This window comes from Stegodyphus dumicola, chromosome 8, assembly GCF_044657685.1.
Source record: "Stegodyphus dumicola isolate Sdum_Otavi_A_Nest chromosome 8, ASM4465768v1".
Classification (NCBI taxonomy): domain Eukaryota; kingdom Metazoa; phylum Arthropoda; class Arachnida; order Araneae; family Eresidae; genus Stegodyphus; species Stegodyphus dumicola.
The window spans coordinates 114851041-114867913 of NC_140775.1; the positions used below are offsets into that span (position 1 = coordinate 114851041).

Here is a 16873-nt window from a genome sequence, read left to right on the forward strand (position 1 = left end):
CACAAACACTTAGTGGTAGACGTAAGATTAGTAAGTTTTTTTTTACTAAAATATAATGAGTTCATTGCATCAGGTGTGACATTAAATTACAAACATATTCATATTCAGATAAATTATTCCATAAACTTGGAGAAACTACAGAAAACATTCATCCTGGGTGAATTCATTTCAGGCTCCAGCTACAATACTGTTTGGATATTTTTTTTAACTCCACACATGCAAAAAAACATAACATATTACGGACTGTACGGGAGATTCCTGCAGACACGTTACTTTCTGCTGTTGTGCATACTGTGCACAGAATGCAATATGTGGTCCACAACAACAGCAGCCACATTGAACCTCATTTGAATGCAAAATAAAAGGTAATTTCCGTATTGATTTGAATTTATTAACACTCTATTTTCTATTACACAGCGGCAAATATTCCCCTAGCGGTGACTTCTGGAACTAATTTTTTTTTTCCGCGGAATCCTTCTTCCCCTGTTTTGTTTAATCTTCCTACAAAATGTGGCATCATTCTCGCAAACAGATCGTGCTACAGAACGCTGTGAGTTTAATTATGGCCACCCGTTATATATAATCAGAAATGATGTTAAAAATCATGCTACTAATTATTGTACTTTTAATAGCTCGCTATTTGAAACACTAAATGATTTTTTATTAATTGGAAATAGTAGTTCTGTTAATTTTTTTTGGTAACTTTCAAACACTGCATAGTTTATGTTGTTTTTTTAAATACTGTCAGTTGTTTATGTTGTTTGTTATGTTATCTCATTTCGAATATGAATGTTGGAAGGCTTTTTTGTTATAAGATTTAGGTATGTTTCTTGTATGAAATATTTTTTATCACATTTATTAGCTAATTTATATAGTATTTCATTTACATATGTTGGATATATAGAAGTTGATGGTTATATATTTTGCTCTGAAACACGAATATATTAATACTTGAGCATAGATAAAATATTAATTATTATCCTAAGAACCCCTTCCCAATTTATCACGACAGTGGCAACTTTCAACAGTGTTTAAATTTTTGTAAAATGTTCGTTTGTTCTTCGGTTCTTTCAGGTTCAATATTTATGCACAAAAATTAATTAAAATATCTGTAAAAAGCCTAAAAAGTGAAAAAAAATGTATATAAAGCCTCCTTTCTTTCAGCTATTTTAATTAACTAAGCAACATGATAAAGTTATATTTCTGACAAAAATTTTAAAATCCAGATGACTTTTCGACGATAACATCGGACGGAAAATGTCCCATGTTTATAAAGTGTCATGGCCTTCTCCCTCTCAGAGGTCACGGCTGCAGCCAGAATTTCTTGGGTTTGGATGATGAGGAATGTAGCCATTTCTTGCTTGCTCTCTGTTTTAGTGGACTACCTGTAATGACTCTCACAAGGAAGCCATTACCTTCTGCTTCAAAGCACCGTAAAAATTCTTTGCAGGCATCAATGCATCAGTCTTTCAGTTGTGGAGTCAGATGGTGTGGTATCCATTTTGAAAAAACTTTGGGATACTTAAACACATCATGAATAAAGTGACGTGTCGAGCCATGGCTAATGTTCAGATTTGTGGCTATTTCATCCACTGTCACACAGAGATTGTCCATCTCAATGGCTTCAGCTGCTGTAAGACTTTGGTGTCACAACATGGTGTGCCTGATATGGGTTGAGAGCATATGCCATAAATGTCATGCTATTTCTGAACTTCCAACTCGTACACTCGCTGCTCATACAATACTAGATTTTATTTGCCAATGGATTTCAATAGGCTTTGTACCTTCAGTGCTAAGAAAATGTATGACAGAATGATGTTCTTCACTGATACACATCGCAGTTTGGGCAGCCATTTTAAACTGATTTTCTGGCCACATTTCGCTTCTCTGCAGAACGTTGCCATACGTTGGGCATTCTTAAAAGCATTGGTAACTGTACTGCCAAATTAAAAAATGGCACTGGAAATGTTTATTACGTTTTTAAGGTTTTCATTTGAACTCCCTACGTATTATGATAGCCTACTATTTAAGAGACTGCAAGCATTTTCCACGAATTGGCAGTTGTGGAAAGATAAATGTGATAAATGCCTTATTATGGTATTATGAAAAATCCCAAGCAGTTATATAATTTATACCATTTATTATTATTATTTTTTCATTATATATTGAATTTAGAAGTAGAAAAGTATTTATTAAGACCTGCCTTCTATTTTTTTCAGGAAACTAGGGCTCAAAGTTTTCTTCAATAACTCAGTTTATGCAATTAAAAATCAAAGACAAATTTAGAGCTTTTCCAAAAGCCTTTTCTAAAATTTAATATACCAATACATCCTTTTAATGAAAAGTAGTATGTGCAGAAGAAGAAGGCCAATAAATCTGCAATGTACATTTCTTTCAAAAATCAGTATGTACAGTGAATAAGTACTTCTCAGTAATGTATGCGTGCAAGAATAAAAATTAAAAAAATTGCCCAAATAAAGATAATAGTCTAACTTTTAAAGATGTTGCTCTAAAAATTTCTGGTATGCCTTGAATTTTAGAAAGCAGGTAGAATAAATTACTTAATATCCAATTTAAACATACCCATTGTGTCTAAGCAAAATTATAATAAACTTCTGGCATTGAAAATCTTTATTTCAGGTTTTTCACGACTGTACTTTTAACAGCTAAAATAAGACAGATTTTTAACGAATTGAAATAATTTTAATTATACACTTTTTATCAATAAAATCTCCAGGAAAACACAAATTCAAAATTCTCTTAAAACTTTTCTGGCTCTAATTTTTAAAGACAACCAAGCTAATTATAATCTTTGATAATCTGAAGAAATAATTACATTTTAAAGATTATTTTACACTACTAAAAGAAATTAACATATACATGATAAAAATTTCTACAATGTCAATCCACTTCTTAATCAATGTGCTGCTAAAAAATTATGGGATTCTGTACTGCTCTTACCATATTTATGTTTACTAAATTACACAACAGAAATATTCTTTTTTCAATATAATCCTTTCTCTGCTAATTCCTTCATCAATTATAACATCAACAATAGTTTGTTCATCAGCTCAGTTGTTTTTTATTTCTTAGCATCAATGGATCCAATAGCTGGTTCCTTCTAATACAGATTTGATTTCTGGAAACAAACTTGAACAGAGTTAGGCGAAAGCAGCAAGATAGATATCCTAAAACCAAGATCTTCTGTTTAGCCAAAAATGATTGAATGGATACAGCACTATGGAAAGGCATGTTTTCATGATAAAGAGCTCCCATATTTCAGGATTTTTCTTCTCATTCATTTACGAATTGTCTGACCTCCTTGCAACACGCTTGATTAACTGTGTATCCTTTGGGTACTCATTCTACATAAACAATTCTTTAGATACAAAAAAAAAAAAAAAAAAAAAAAAAAAAAAAGGTGATACAAAACTGTATAGAAATAAACTGCACTATAAATATAAAATTAAATATATAAGGCATTGAGGAAATTAAAGTCTCTCAACTGAGATTCAAATTTTTAGATAAAATCAGACAGCAGCTGAAGAAGTTTTTGCAAACTCTAAACATATTGATTCGGTAATCATTAGGAAATAATATGACATTGGAATATATTTTCCCAGCAGAAACTACTTCCGGTTCTTTCAGGTTGATTTTTTCTTTTTGATCACAGCTGGTTTTTCATAAAATACTTGAATCTTGGTCTTAAATTGAATAAAATATAGTAATTAAATCATATTCATAGCTTTAATCAAAGGCTGAGACATATAAATAAAAATTAAACTTTATTACAACTAGATTGTTTCAATAATAATATAGCCAAGAGGTTTTAGAAAATTTCTGCATTTAGAATAATGCTACATCTGATAATTTGATACATCAGTTTTGTTCTAATAAATGCATTTTAATTCCACAATTTCCTTCTTAACAAAAGTTTTACTAGTTTTATTAAAAATTCCATTATTTCTAAGCATGAATTTCCATATAATAGAGATACACATCTAAAATAATATTTTCCCAAGAAAATGCTTCAACAAGCTTTACTGATTGTAACAAAAATATTATAAGCACTGTATGTTAAATTTATACAGATTTTATATCTATGAAACTCTTTTTAAAACAGTTTTTAATCATAAAGAAATAAATTCTTGATCAATTTCTAATTGCACTCTTTAAAAGCATATTGTCAGTTTAGTTGATCATATACAAAACAATGATTACTTTTCAAACTTTTTTATTAGAGATCTCAGCTGCACATTCTGTAAAGGATTTAAGGGAGAATTAATTACTGCCTTTTGTTCTACTTCAAAAAACATCATCACTACTTTCAATTTTTAGAATAATCAGTACACAATAATTTAATGATTTTCTTAACTTTGCCCTCAGTTTTTTTATAATTATTTCTATAATAAAGAATTTTCGGTTGATCTTTACATTATGGTAACTTGGCGATTTTTTGGCAAAAATTTGGCAACCAACTCTCCTACAGCAACCCTCTATTTTTTTTCCCCGTCGCCATTTTGTCTTCATGAAGTAAAGACATGTTTCTTTTCTTTTTATCTACTGAACACTTCTTCAAACAATCTACTAGCCGAATTACACTTATGCTAGAAATTTTATCAAACAAAACTGCTTAATCATGACAAATATTCACTGCAAAATTGGGAAAAAGTGCACAATACCATACTCCTTACGCGTTTTTCAAAATAACACATACACATAAACCATGTACACGCCGACTTATTTTTACTTAAAAAAACAACCCAGAATTGCACAAAAATGGCATTGCGCACACTCTTCACTATATCCATGTACACTGCTTTTTTCTCATAAATTAGAAAAATTTTACGAAAATACATGACAATTTTCTCAATCTTTAAACCCGGTAAAAGGAACATATATGAAATTACCTGATCACGAAAAAGTATTTACCCTTTACAAATATGAACATTTCCACATATAAAATAAATAAAATATCCAAAAACTTTTACCTCTAAATCATCTATTACATTATACACATCACCAACGAATTCATACCGCAAGCATTACAAATACTTAGTATCAAATATTTAAATTATTTCCATGCACGTTTATTTCAACTTAAACGTATACCAAATTCCTACAAACATAAAATTCACAAAATAACTATCATTTAATTAAAATATCACTAAACCATGTACACGTCGACTTATTTTTACTTAAAAAAATATCCCAGAATTGCACAAAAATGGCATTGCGCACACTCTTCACTATATCCATGTACACTGCTTTTTTCTCATAAATTAGAAAAATTTCACGAAAATACATGACAATTTTCTCAATCTTTAAACCCGGTAAAAAGAACATATATGAAATTACCTGATCGCGAAAAAGTATTTACCCTTTACAAATATGAACATTTCCACATATAAAATAAATAAAATATCCAAAAACTTTTACCTCTAAATCATCTATTACATTATACACGTCACCAACGAATTCATACCGCAAGCATTACAAATACTTAGTATCAAATATTTAAATTATTTCCATGCACGTTTATTTCAACTTAAACGTATACCAAATTCCTACAAACATAAAATTCACAAAATAACTATTATTTCATTAAAATATAATTAAATTCAAAAACACTACTTAAAATATAAATGAGCACATACATTAAATTAATAAAAATTACCTTACAATCCTAATTAATTGAAACTAAATGATTGCTAATAACAATTTTCCCAATAATACCAAATTCCTTTCCACCTTACATTTAGAACAATGCATAAAAATAATATCCTCAAATAATTAAAAATACTAACTTACCTAATCTTCTTCAGAATCTTGATTACGTGGCGGATACACTTTTCTAATTCATTCAATAAAATTATTGAAAGATTTTTTCTGCGAATTTTTCCTCCATACTTCCTCCGCTAAATAAAAAGCAAACTTCTCTTTATCACAATGCCTAAATACCCATTTCGAATTCACTTTAGTTAGGGCCATGGGATCCAAAAATTAAACAACACTGTTTCACACAACACAGAATAAAGCTAAATACAAAATTTCCACATTTTTTCCCAATTTCCCCCCTTTTCCGATTAAAGAACCGTAATTCGTCCATTAATATCACATGACATATCCCATGATCTCTCATTTCCCTCACGCAAAATAATGCGTAATCGGAACTGAGTACTGCTCACATTATTACCAAAGTCCCAGGTAGTAACCTTTATCGCCTCCAAAATGTCGCCAAACTACCAGTTACCATATTGTAAAGATCAACCTAATTTTCATTATAGCTAACAATAGACTATATACAGTCAAAAGTCGTTAATTCGGACGCCCATAATCCGGAACGATCTATAATCCGTACCTCAAAGCTACAAACTTTCTGTGCATGCGTACAGCTGCGAATATGCGTGCGCGCATGCACATAATACGTTTACGCATTCGCATTTAATGTATAACGGAGGGTATAAGTTAAAATTATCTAATTATCCATTTCAGTTAATATTGCAGATTGCGTTGTTCCTTAATCTTTGAATTGGATCCGGCGTATTATTTTTTGCAGACTGTTAGAGCAATTTTATAAAAGTAAGCTTGAACTTTCGATTATGTCAAATAGAATTTCCCATGCTGGAGCTCTCAAAGGATCTACAAAACGAAAGTATGTTTTGACGATGTCCATCAAACAAAAAGTGGAATTGCTGCAAAAAATGGATAAAGGCATATCCTTCGTTTCTCTAACCATTCCGAAATCTGTTTATCAATTTCACGCTGCTCTGCGGCAGGGGGGGAGACGTCATGGCGCGCAATGAGTTGGAAGTTGATCTGTCAGCACTATTCTTATCTTCAGAGCAGATGTTTTTATTTTATTTGGCTTATAATTCCTTACTAAATGTAGTAGTTCATCTCGATGTACTCTGTCTTTGATATGATTTAAATCAAATTCCTCATCATTATAATTCGCTTCCGATAGTGAAGGAAGTTACACAGAGGTTATTGAAAACGAAAAAATTTCGATTGACAAATTAGTCTGTATTCTCGACACAGCAATTAACGGGACTTGAACAGCGGAACTTTGTAACTGAAGAAGAAATTATGTCTGTTTATAGAGTTAAAGAGAAAGTATTATCACATAAAACTAAGCAACTTAAACAACTTACATTGAAAGAAATGTTTAATAAAGTACACAAATAAATATTAAGCTTTTTTTTTTTGTAAATTTTGATACCCTTTAGATCATAATTGTTCTTTATTTCATAAATTATGGTTTCATACTTTTAATTTTATAATTTCTGCATGCCATCTTATGAGATTTAAACTGATGATCTATAATCCGGAATCGAAGCCCCGACGAGTCTGGATTAACGACTTTTGACTGTATAAGACATAATTAAGACACAATAACACGCCGAATAAATACTAAATCAGAAGTCAAACAACAAAAATCAGCGTTATATTTATCAAATTTTCACAGGACTAGTTTCGATGGTTTTACCAAACCACCATCTTCAGCTGCAAAACCGCAAATGAACCAGATAGGAAATAATGATAAGATAAGATAAGAAAGCCTGGACAAGAATAAGCAAGTGGTGCCATCTGTTGGTGAAACCAGAAGTAAAACGTAATTTCTTTAAAGGCCGAAGGCAAATTTGGATTGGAATTAGGATCGTTAACTAGAACAGAAAGATTTTTATGAATGTGAAATGCCTCTAGAAAATCCAGTTCTCCAATGGAAGATGTTTTTTTGAATAATTTTGGCAGCAGAAAAACTGAAAGTGTGGTTTTCGGACCAACAATGTTGAGCAACAGAAGACTTCTGTGTTTCCTTTTTTCTAACATATGCCTCGTGTTCCTTGACGCGAAATTTTAAGGCTCTCTTAGTCTGGCCAATGTAAATTAAACCACACTGGCAAGGAATCCTATAAATACCCCAGGAATTCATATCCGGAATGGGGTCCTTGAGTATGGAACTCGGAATTTTATTGATGGGAGAATAAACAACCCGAAAGTTAAATTTCTGCAAAATATGTGCAACTTTATAGCTAATTGATGGAAAGAAGGGAATGACAACAGAATTTTTATAATCTCTTAAAACAAGAGTGTGCCTTTTAGTGTGTTGAGATGAGAATTTTTTAACTGCTTGATTAATAATGTTGGGTGGAAAGCCCCTGTCAATAGCTATTGCTTTTAAATAACTTAGTTCTTCATCAAGGGCTAGTTTGGAGGAGCAAACTTGAAGAGCACGGAAAACATAGGAATAAAATGAAGCTAATGAATGACAGGGGCTTTCCACCCAACATTATTAATCAAGCAGTTAAAAAATTCTCATCTCAACACACTAAAAGGCACACTCTTGTTTTAGGAGATTATAAAAATTCTGTTGTCATTCCCTTCTTTTCATCAATTAGCTATAAAGTTGCACATATTTTGCAGAAATTTAACTTTCGGGTTGTTTATTCTCCCATCACTAAAATTCCGAGTTCCATACTCAAGGACCCCATTCCGGATATGAATTCCTGGGGTATTTATAGGATTCCTTGCCAGTGTGGTTTAATTTACATTGGCCAGACTAAGAGAGCCTTAAAATTTCGCGTCAAGGAACACGAGGCATATGTTAGAAAAAAGGAAACACAGAAGTCTTCTGTTGCTCAACATTGTTGGTCCGAAAACCACACTTTCAGTTTTTCTGCTGCCAAAATTATTCAAAAAACATCTTCCATTGGAGAACTGGATTTTCTAGAGGCATTTCACATTCATAAAAATCTTTCTGTTCTAGTTAACGATCCTAATTCCAATCCAAATTTGCCTTCGGCCTTTAAAGAAATTACGTTTTACTTCTGGTTTCACCAACAGATGGCGCCACTTGCTTATTCTTGTCCAGGCTTTCTTATCTTATCTTATCATTATTTCCTATCTGGTTCATTTGCGGTTTTGCAGCTGAAGATGGTGGTTCGGTAAAACCATCGAAACTAGTTCTGTGAAAATTTGGTAAATATAACGCTGATTTTTGTTGTTTGACTTCTGATTTTGTATAAGACATGTTCCAGCAAGTGAAATTCCACAAATATAATATATAATCCAAGATTTTTTTTTTTTCTTTCATAGCAATAATTATTCATATACCAATTTTTCACAGATGTCCTCTCACTTAATGTTAGGCTAATTGCTATTTAAAAAACACATAAAGCTTATGTGTAATATGTCACTATTTCTTGCCCATTTTATGTGCATGTCTTATTACAATTTTTAAAACTACTTTTGAAGACTGAAAATTTTTTCTTTGCCAATAACAAGGGGCATATGCACATACTAATATATGTTCTTTATCAAATTACCAATAAGAACTTCATGATTTATCAGTTAAATAGTAAACTTATTACATTACATGCAGTACCCATCTGATAATTTATTGTATTTTTTTGCTCTCCACAACAGAATAGAAAAAATTATTTAAAAAATTGATAAATTTTGCATACATGTTATACAATCATCAATATACATGTAAGAGAAAGCATTACTTTAGCACTAACGCTCTTTAAAATAAATAAGAAAGCCAACATTTTTATCTCATTAAATCTCTTATATATTTTTTCTTGAAATGCTTCCTAACATAATTCTTTCAAAGTTTCACTGCTTACACATAGCTCACAAAAAAGGACTAATCATTATTATTCACCAAAAAGACATCAAATAAGGCCCATAATGCACAATATTAAGCACATTTTGTAACAGAAATCTTTAAAGTACAAAAACTATACAACTTTTTAAATTATTATAATTAGAGAATTAAACATATGTTAATACTTAAAAAATTACAGATCAACAAATTTTGATACTATAATATACTGTCTCTTAAACATGAGCATTACTGTCCACCGCTGAAACTGAAGCAATCTCTTGAGAAGACTGCTGATCCTAGAATCAAGAAGGTACACTGACACGTAAGTGGTTTACAGAAATATGATTTAAATATCTGATCACTACAACAATTTTTAAATAAATACTTAAACCTAATCCAAGTATTTTTTCACATGATTATACAATATTTTAACCAAGCATTTTTACAAGAATCCTACTTAAATCATGTCAGTTGATCCTTCATACATATTAACTACTACGATTTATCTTTTCTATCCTGAAATCCGCAAAATCCTAAAATCCGCACAACCTCTGGTCCCAAGCTTTGCGGATTTCTGGATTTCTAATGTACTAAAATAATATACAAATTCAGCCACTAAATGCTGTTTAAATACAGGTCTTCATAACATATCCAAAAACCCATGCTGCTGCTCAAAGAGTTATATACTGAATATACAATAATAACAACAGGAACAGGGAAACAAAGAAACCTATCATGGATTATAAAGGCAAAAAATACATTAATTTGTAGCATCCAAAACAATTATAAACTTTATCGCTGCTTGTTTTAGCTATTTAAGCTGCAGCAAATTAACATGAAAACAAAACTTTTTTTAATTCATAAATTTACTTAAGAATATGAAAGATTTAATCAACCTATACAATTTAGTGCCTTTTTTACTTATTAATGAAGTTTTTAATGAGAATCTAGGACTATAATGAATGATATATAGAATTTAAAACCTTTTCAAAGATTTACTACTTTAATTTTCATTACATACTGCAATATGCTCCCCAAACATATACATAACAAACACCAGAAAGAAATGTAATATTTTCAGGTATCAAGATTTGTTTAATAATAATCAATTCATTGCACATGGAGAGGTTACGCAAAATATTTTTACAAGTAACAGTCTTGTTTTACAAGTCAATTTCTTTCTTATAACAGTTCCTATTTGAAATGCAAAATCAAAAACCAGAAGGGATACATATTCAACATTGCATGTTATTACAGTTTCAAAAAGGTATTAATGCAATAAAAGCTACAAAATTCATTTCATGTTTATCCAGTCATGTCAGGTGTCTCTAAAGGCTTGAGATGGTTTTCTAGGTTCAGGTTGGGATCTTTGCAACACATCTCATTCAGAAATACCACTGTCCCCTGATAATGTTTTACAGATAAGTGGAAACAAATCATCTTAAAACAATCAAAAAGCTATTGGACAAGCTTAACACTCCTTAGTTGACCATTCCAGATTATCTGAAGCATCTTGGTAAAGTTAACAGAAAAGACACTTGGACTCTACACATACTGTCAGCAGGAAACAAAGCTTATGTTTCAATTACCTGTAATTTGTTGTTGCAATCATCATCAGCATTGGCAGGACAGTCCCTTGTGGGCCTTGGCCTTCTTCAGAAGCCTTTTCCATTCTACTCCCCTTACAGCAATTGACATCCAGTTAATTTTTAGATTGGCAAATTCCTCATTCAGGCAATCCTTCCATCTTTTCTTAGGTCTTCCTCTTGATCTTCCATAAAAAGGAGTTGCATTAAGGACTGTCCTCTTTTCATTCATTCTCAGAAGGTGACTGGCCCATCTCATTCTACTTAATTATATGAACTTAATCATATCATCATCTTTATACATTTTGTAGAGATTGAATATTATTATCATATATTATTCTCCAAAGCAACACCAAAAATAACTTGCCAAGGCTCTTTCTTCCCTCAGTGTCCCTGTCTTTAAAGCATAAGTTAAGAATGATTTAATTAATACCTTGTATAATATAATTTTTTTTTCTTCTCTTTATTAGATGGGATTTCAGAAGAGGTCTTAAACGAAAGAAGCAATGATTTGCAGCAATAATCCTTTTTCTGATTTCATGATTAGTAACATTTTGAAAGTTAATTTAGGAGCCCAAACAGGTGAAATTCTTCACAGATTTAAATTTAAATGGGCCAATCTCGAATACTTTAGGTGGATTTTCTCTTTTACCACAATACATATATAGTACAAAGTCTGTAATCCGGACGTCCATTATCCGGAACGATCTATAATCCGTACCTCAAAGCCACAAACTTTTTTTTATGCTTTATGCATGTGCGTTTAGCACCAAAAAACGAAGCAACTTAAATAACTTACGTTGAAAGAAATGTTCAATAAAGTAAGCAAATAAATATTAAGTTTTTTTTTTTTTTTTTTTTTGTAAATTTTGACACCTATTCGATCATAATTGCTCTTTATTTCATAAATTATGGTTTCATATTTTTAATTGTATAATTTCTGCACGCCATCTTACCAGATTTAAATTGATGATCTATGAACCGAAAAAACCTTAGTCCCGACGAATCCGGATTACGGACTTTGTACTGTATTTAGTTTTTTTCTACATTTACTCTGAGCTTCATTTTCCTGGTTGAATTCTCTAGGGCCAAAACGGTTTCTCCAGAATAGCTGTAGATCTTCCAATTGTATCATCAGCATAGGCCAGAAGATGAACTGATTTATTACATATAGCACCTCTTATAATAATACCAGCTTCTCTTATAATTTTGTCCAGAGCTAAATTAACCTTTTAACTGTCATGCCCGAGATCTGATGTTCGAAAATGTCACGCACGAGTATTACTCGGGGTAATTTTTTTTTGAGTGCGTATCGTTATACCCGAATATATATCGGAAGACATTTATTTCGTCTTCATCTCTTTGTCAAACCCGAATGTATCTCGGGAAAAGTTAATGTGCGCTCAATTCAATAGATGACAGCACTTTACTGAAGATTTCAAAGGTTAGAGGTTATAAGTTCTTTAGTTCAATGTGCACGGGATCTTTTTGTTGTAAAATGGCATCCAGGTCTTTGAAACGTTATATAGATGATTTAGATTCTTCAACCGAAGATGAAGGATGTGTGCTTGATGAGCAGTATTCATGATACTTCCATGGTCAGCCTCAAAAATAAAAAAAAAATGAAGATATACTCAAGCGGAAGATTGTTTCTGACTACAGTTTAACTATGGGTGGTATAGATCACTGTGATCAGGAAATATCCTTTCATCCAACAATCCAAAAACGTTAGAAAAAATATTATAAAAAGATATTTTTACATTTACTAGACAAGGTACTCTGAAACTCATATTTGTTCTATAAAAATGTAGTTGGGAAACATATTACATTTTTAGAATTTTGAATCCAAGTTGTAGAAGAGCTTTTACATAAATATGATGATGCAACTTCTGGACAAAAGAATGTTGGCAGACCACCTACAATAGATAACCCTGCCCGTCTTACTGAACGACATTTTATTTCGCATATTCCTCCTACTCCTGCGAAACGTGAGCCTACAAGACAGTACAAAGTGTGTTGTTCGAAAAAGGGTAACAATGGGAAAAAGATAAGGAAGGAAACACGATTCTGGTGTAGTGATTGTGGAGTTGGTTTGTGCTTGGAAAAGTGTTTCCAATTGTACCAAACAAGATTGAATTACTGAACTACTAATAGGTATTCACTTTTATTTATTTATTTTTTAGAAAATAATTAATTTCTTTCATTTTTGGAAAATAATGCTCCACTAGAAGCGAACTTTACAACTGCCATGTTGAGTGGCAGCCGCCTCAAGCAAATATGCAGTGGCTACAAGACTTTAAAAATTTTACCCATGTACTTCAAAATATCAATTTTTAACTCCTTAAGTATATTTTTGTACTAAACATTTGATTTTTCCAATATAAAAATTTGACAATTTGTGTACCCAAATCATCAAAATAACTTGACAGTTAGGGTTAAAAAAGAGGTATGTGTTGCTGCAATAATATAACAAAAAATATCCCTTGATTATGTAGCAACTGAAGATGAAAAATGGATCCTTTATCACAATTCCAACAACTATTCTAAAGCCAGACTTATATCCTAGAAAGGTAATGTTATCTGTTTGATGAAATATTCAGGGCATAATCTTTCTGATATGCTAAAGTCAGGTCAAACTGTAACTACAGACCTTTATTCTAAAAAATTACACTGAGTAAACCAAACTTTAATTAAAAAGCATCACATCTTCGTTAACAGTAAACATAATCTACAGGATTCTGGATAAAATCAAAAAATTGGAATAGGAAATATTACATAAATCACCTTATTCACCTAACATCGCACCTTCAGATTATTGTTTACTCAGGTCATTCATTGCATTACTCCTTGAGAGGAAAAAATTTCAAAATGTAGAAAAAGTCAAAAATGGAATTTGCAATATTATTGATTGAGAAACTTTTGTTCTACCAGGTCCAGAATTGAAAATTTGTACACCAGGTGACAAAAAAATCATTGATAATGGTGATGATTATATCATTGACTCAAAATCAAAATATAAAATTATTTGTTTCAATCTACTTGAAAATACATTACTTTCTGGTCCCATTGATATATATACGTTATTACCGCTACATTATTAAAAATATGCTCAAATTAAATTTTGAGATAGTCATAACTCTCTTTAAAACAATGTGAAAGTTTAAAAGTTTGTAAACTCTCATTACTGGAAAACAGGCACAGAAATTCAAGAAAAACTACCATAAATTTGAAAAAAATAATAATAAATGAGGAAATAAAGAGCTTTGCATTATTAATTCATATTTCATTAGTACAAATCCAGCTAAAAATGAAAGCATAAATATTAAAAGCTTTTACAATCAAATTACATAAAACTAAGTTATTGCAAAATCACTATTAAAATATATATATATATATATATATATTTCTCCTTTTTTATGCTAAACAGACTTTAAAAATTTTATATTCAAAGTTATTTGTGAACGAAACTACAAATTTAATCATTACTGCATTAATTCTAACAAGCTGTAAGATACAAAAAAGAACTAACGGATCCATATACGAGGGAAAAAGAGAAAAAGGGAAAAAATTAAAAATTATGATAATACTCACCCACAAAAAAGGTTTGTAAAAAATTATATACAATTTGGTAAATAAAATATAAAGTAAATATAAATTAACATAACAAAGAATGCTTAAAAATTTAGAGAATCAGTATATAAAAAAATGCTTTTTTTTAATCAACAAATTTCCTTCACACTTTATATGACAGTCGAGAATGACATTTCATTTTACTCATGTAATACAAAATTAAGTGAACCTGAAACTGAACTTCCTTGAAATTTTAAAATAAACTCAGTGTGAGGACTATAAGTTTTGCATTATCTGATCAGTTCTGCTGACAGGGGCCAGGCATGAAATTTGAATGGTGCAGTACATTTGTCAAAAGGTAAAACAAGTAGGTGTCCTAAAGCCAGCTCGGTGAGGACAAAAACCTCATGTGCAATAAAAGGGCAAAAGCTGGCTTCATCTTGATTTTCAGTATAAATACAGACTGCAAAAGTAGGGCCTATTGAGTTTTAAAATTTTGCCATCAAAATTTCATAATAATATATAAAATTGTACTTACTTCCTTTAGGACCATAAAATTTCACACAGAATTCATTTAGACCTCCTAATATGGTTACTTCGTGTTTACTTTCTATACTTTTAAAAACGTTAAGTCTAACATTTCTGTTCTGAATAGATCTCTTAGCAGCAATTACTATATAAGTCATGGATAATGATTATACAACAAGACAATATGTACAGATAAAACAATTTTTACAGAAAATTTTATGGGAAGAATATGTAAGAATTGGAGAATGATTACTACTATTTATATTTCAAAAAGGAAGACTAATGTTTAAAAATTGCTTACACGCACTTTTTAATAACTAATTTAAAACAAGTTTAACTGATCATTTTAAGTATATTTACACGATATATAATTTTAAATAATTTCATCACAAGCAATACAAATATAATGACTACACAACAAAACAACATGTATAGATAAAACAATTTTTACAGAAAATATTCTGGAATATGTGAAACAAAATTTTACTATAAGTTTTCGAGAATGATTACTACTATTTATATTTCAAAAGAAAGAATAATGTTTAAAATTAAATGTTGTTTTACCTACACAAACTTTTTAATAACAAATTTATAACAAGTTTAGGTGATCATTTTAAGTATATTTACACGATGTATAATTTTAAACTGAACAAAGTTTATAATTCCATATATTAATCGAAATAATTTCATCACAAGCAATACAAATATGTACACAATAACAAACCAAAAATGTTCATAATCTTATACCAATAAATCAAAATACTGGCTCTCAATTCGACCCCCCTCCAGGAAAAAAAAATATATATATATATATATATATATATATTTTCTTCATAAAACATCCTGGAGATGTTCAATGATAATAGCATAGAATGTCCCTTTAAATTACTGTTTGACTACTTTTTACAGGAAGTATGAATAATATTTAATAAACAACTTTCCTTTACTCAAATTCATGTGATTAAATAAATGTTTAACCAAATATACGCATTTATAAATACGAAAACCAAAAATAAAATGTTTCTTTTCTCTTATAAAATCTTCAACTTAATAACAAAGGGTTAATTTAATAAAGCACAAATCAACTTCGCTCGACGAACAAATTTTAGTAACGCGTAAAAAAAACTTATGATGCAATTCACTTAAATGCATACTTTTTCCATGTTGTCAGATTCATAAAGCGAAGGATGGTACGGATTTTTTAGGCCTACTTTAGGCTTACATAAGCTTTATAAACTTTAATAAGCTCCAATCTAAATAAGCAAGACACAATCAAAACAAAGCTCTTTAAATGATGCAAGGGGTATAATTCAAAATTATTCTGAAAAGGATACAGTTTAATAACATCCGTATCCATTCGTCGCTTGCCAGCGCTTGGTGACGACATCTTTTGTTCGGATATTTTATGCGTTTGTCTCTTTTTACTTCCAGCTGGAGTAACTATCAGATTCTCAAAATAACACGGGACTCGCTCAAATTCAGCCCTTTTCCAACGCGCTGCAACACCAAACCTTCCTTCACCTTCAATGCAAACAGCTTGGCAACTGTCCTCTGACGTCATTTATCATGTGATCTA

At 30.7% G+C, this 16873-nt stretch overlaps 1 protein-coding gene across 7 annotated transcripts in view; it reads right to left on the reverse strand.

Annotated features, from left to right (window-relative positions):
- UbcE2H (ubiquitin conjugating enzyme E2H) overlaps positions 1 to 16873 on the reverse strand; it is a 96259-nt gene extending 79386 nt beyond the window's left edge. Inside the window, exons 1-2 of one of the 7 annotated variants that reach the window (XR_015042702.1) lie at positions 16632 to 16858; positions 15308 to 15384 (exon numbers count right to left, since the gene is read on the reverse strand). Coding sequence is in view for 5 of the 7 variants with exons in the window: in XM_085822310.1 (XP_085678436.1) it covers positions 15308 to 15384; positions 16632 to 16858 (304 nt within the window). In the remaining 2 variants the exon portion in view is untranslated. Of the gene's footprint in view, positions 1 to 15307; positions 15443 to 16631 lie in introns of all 7 variants that reach the window. The other 6 variants (XR_015042703.1, XM_085822310.1, XM_085822307.1 and 3 more) reach the window with 6 other exon arrangements.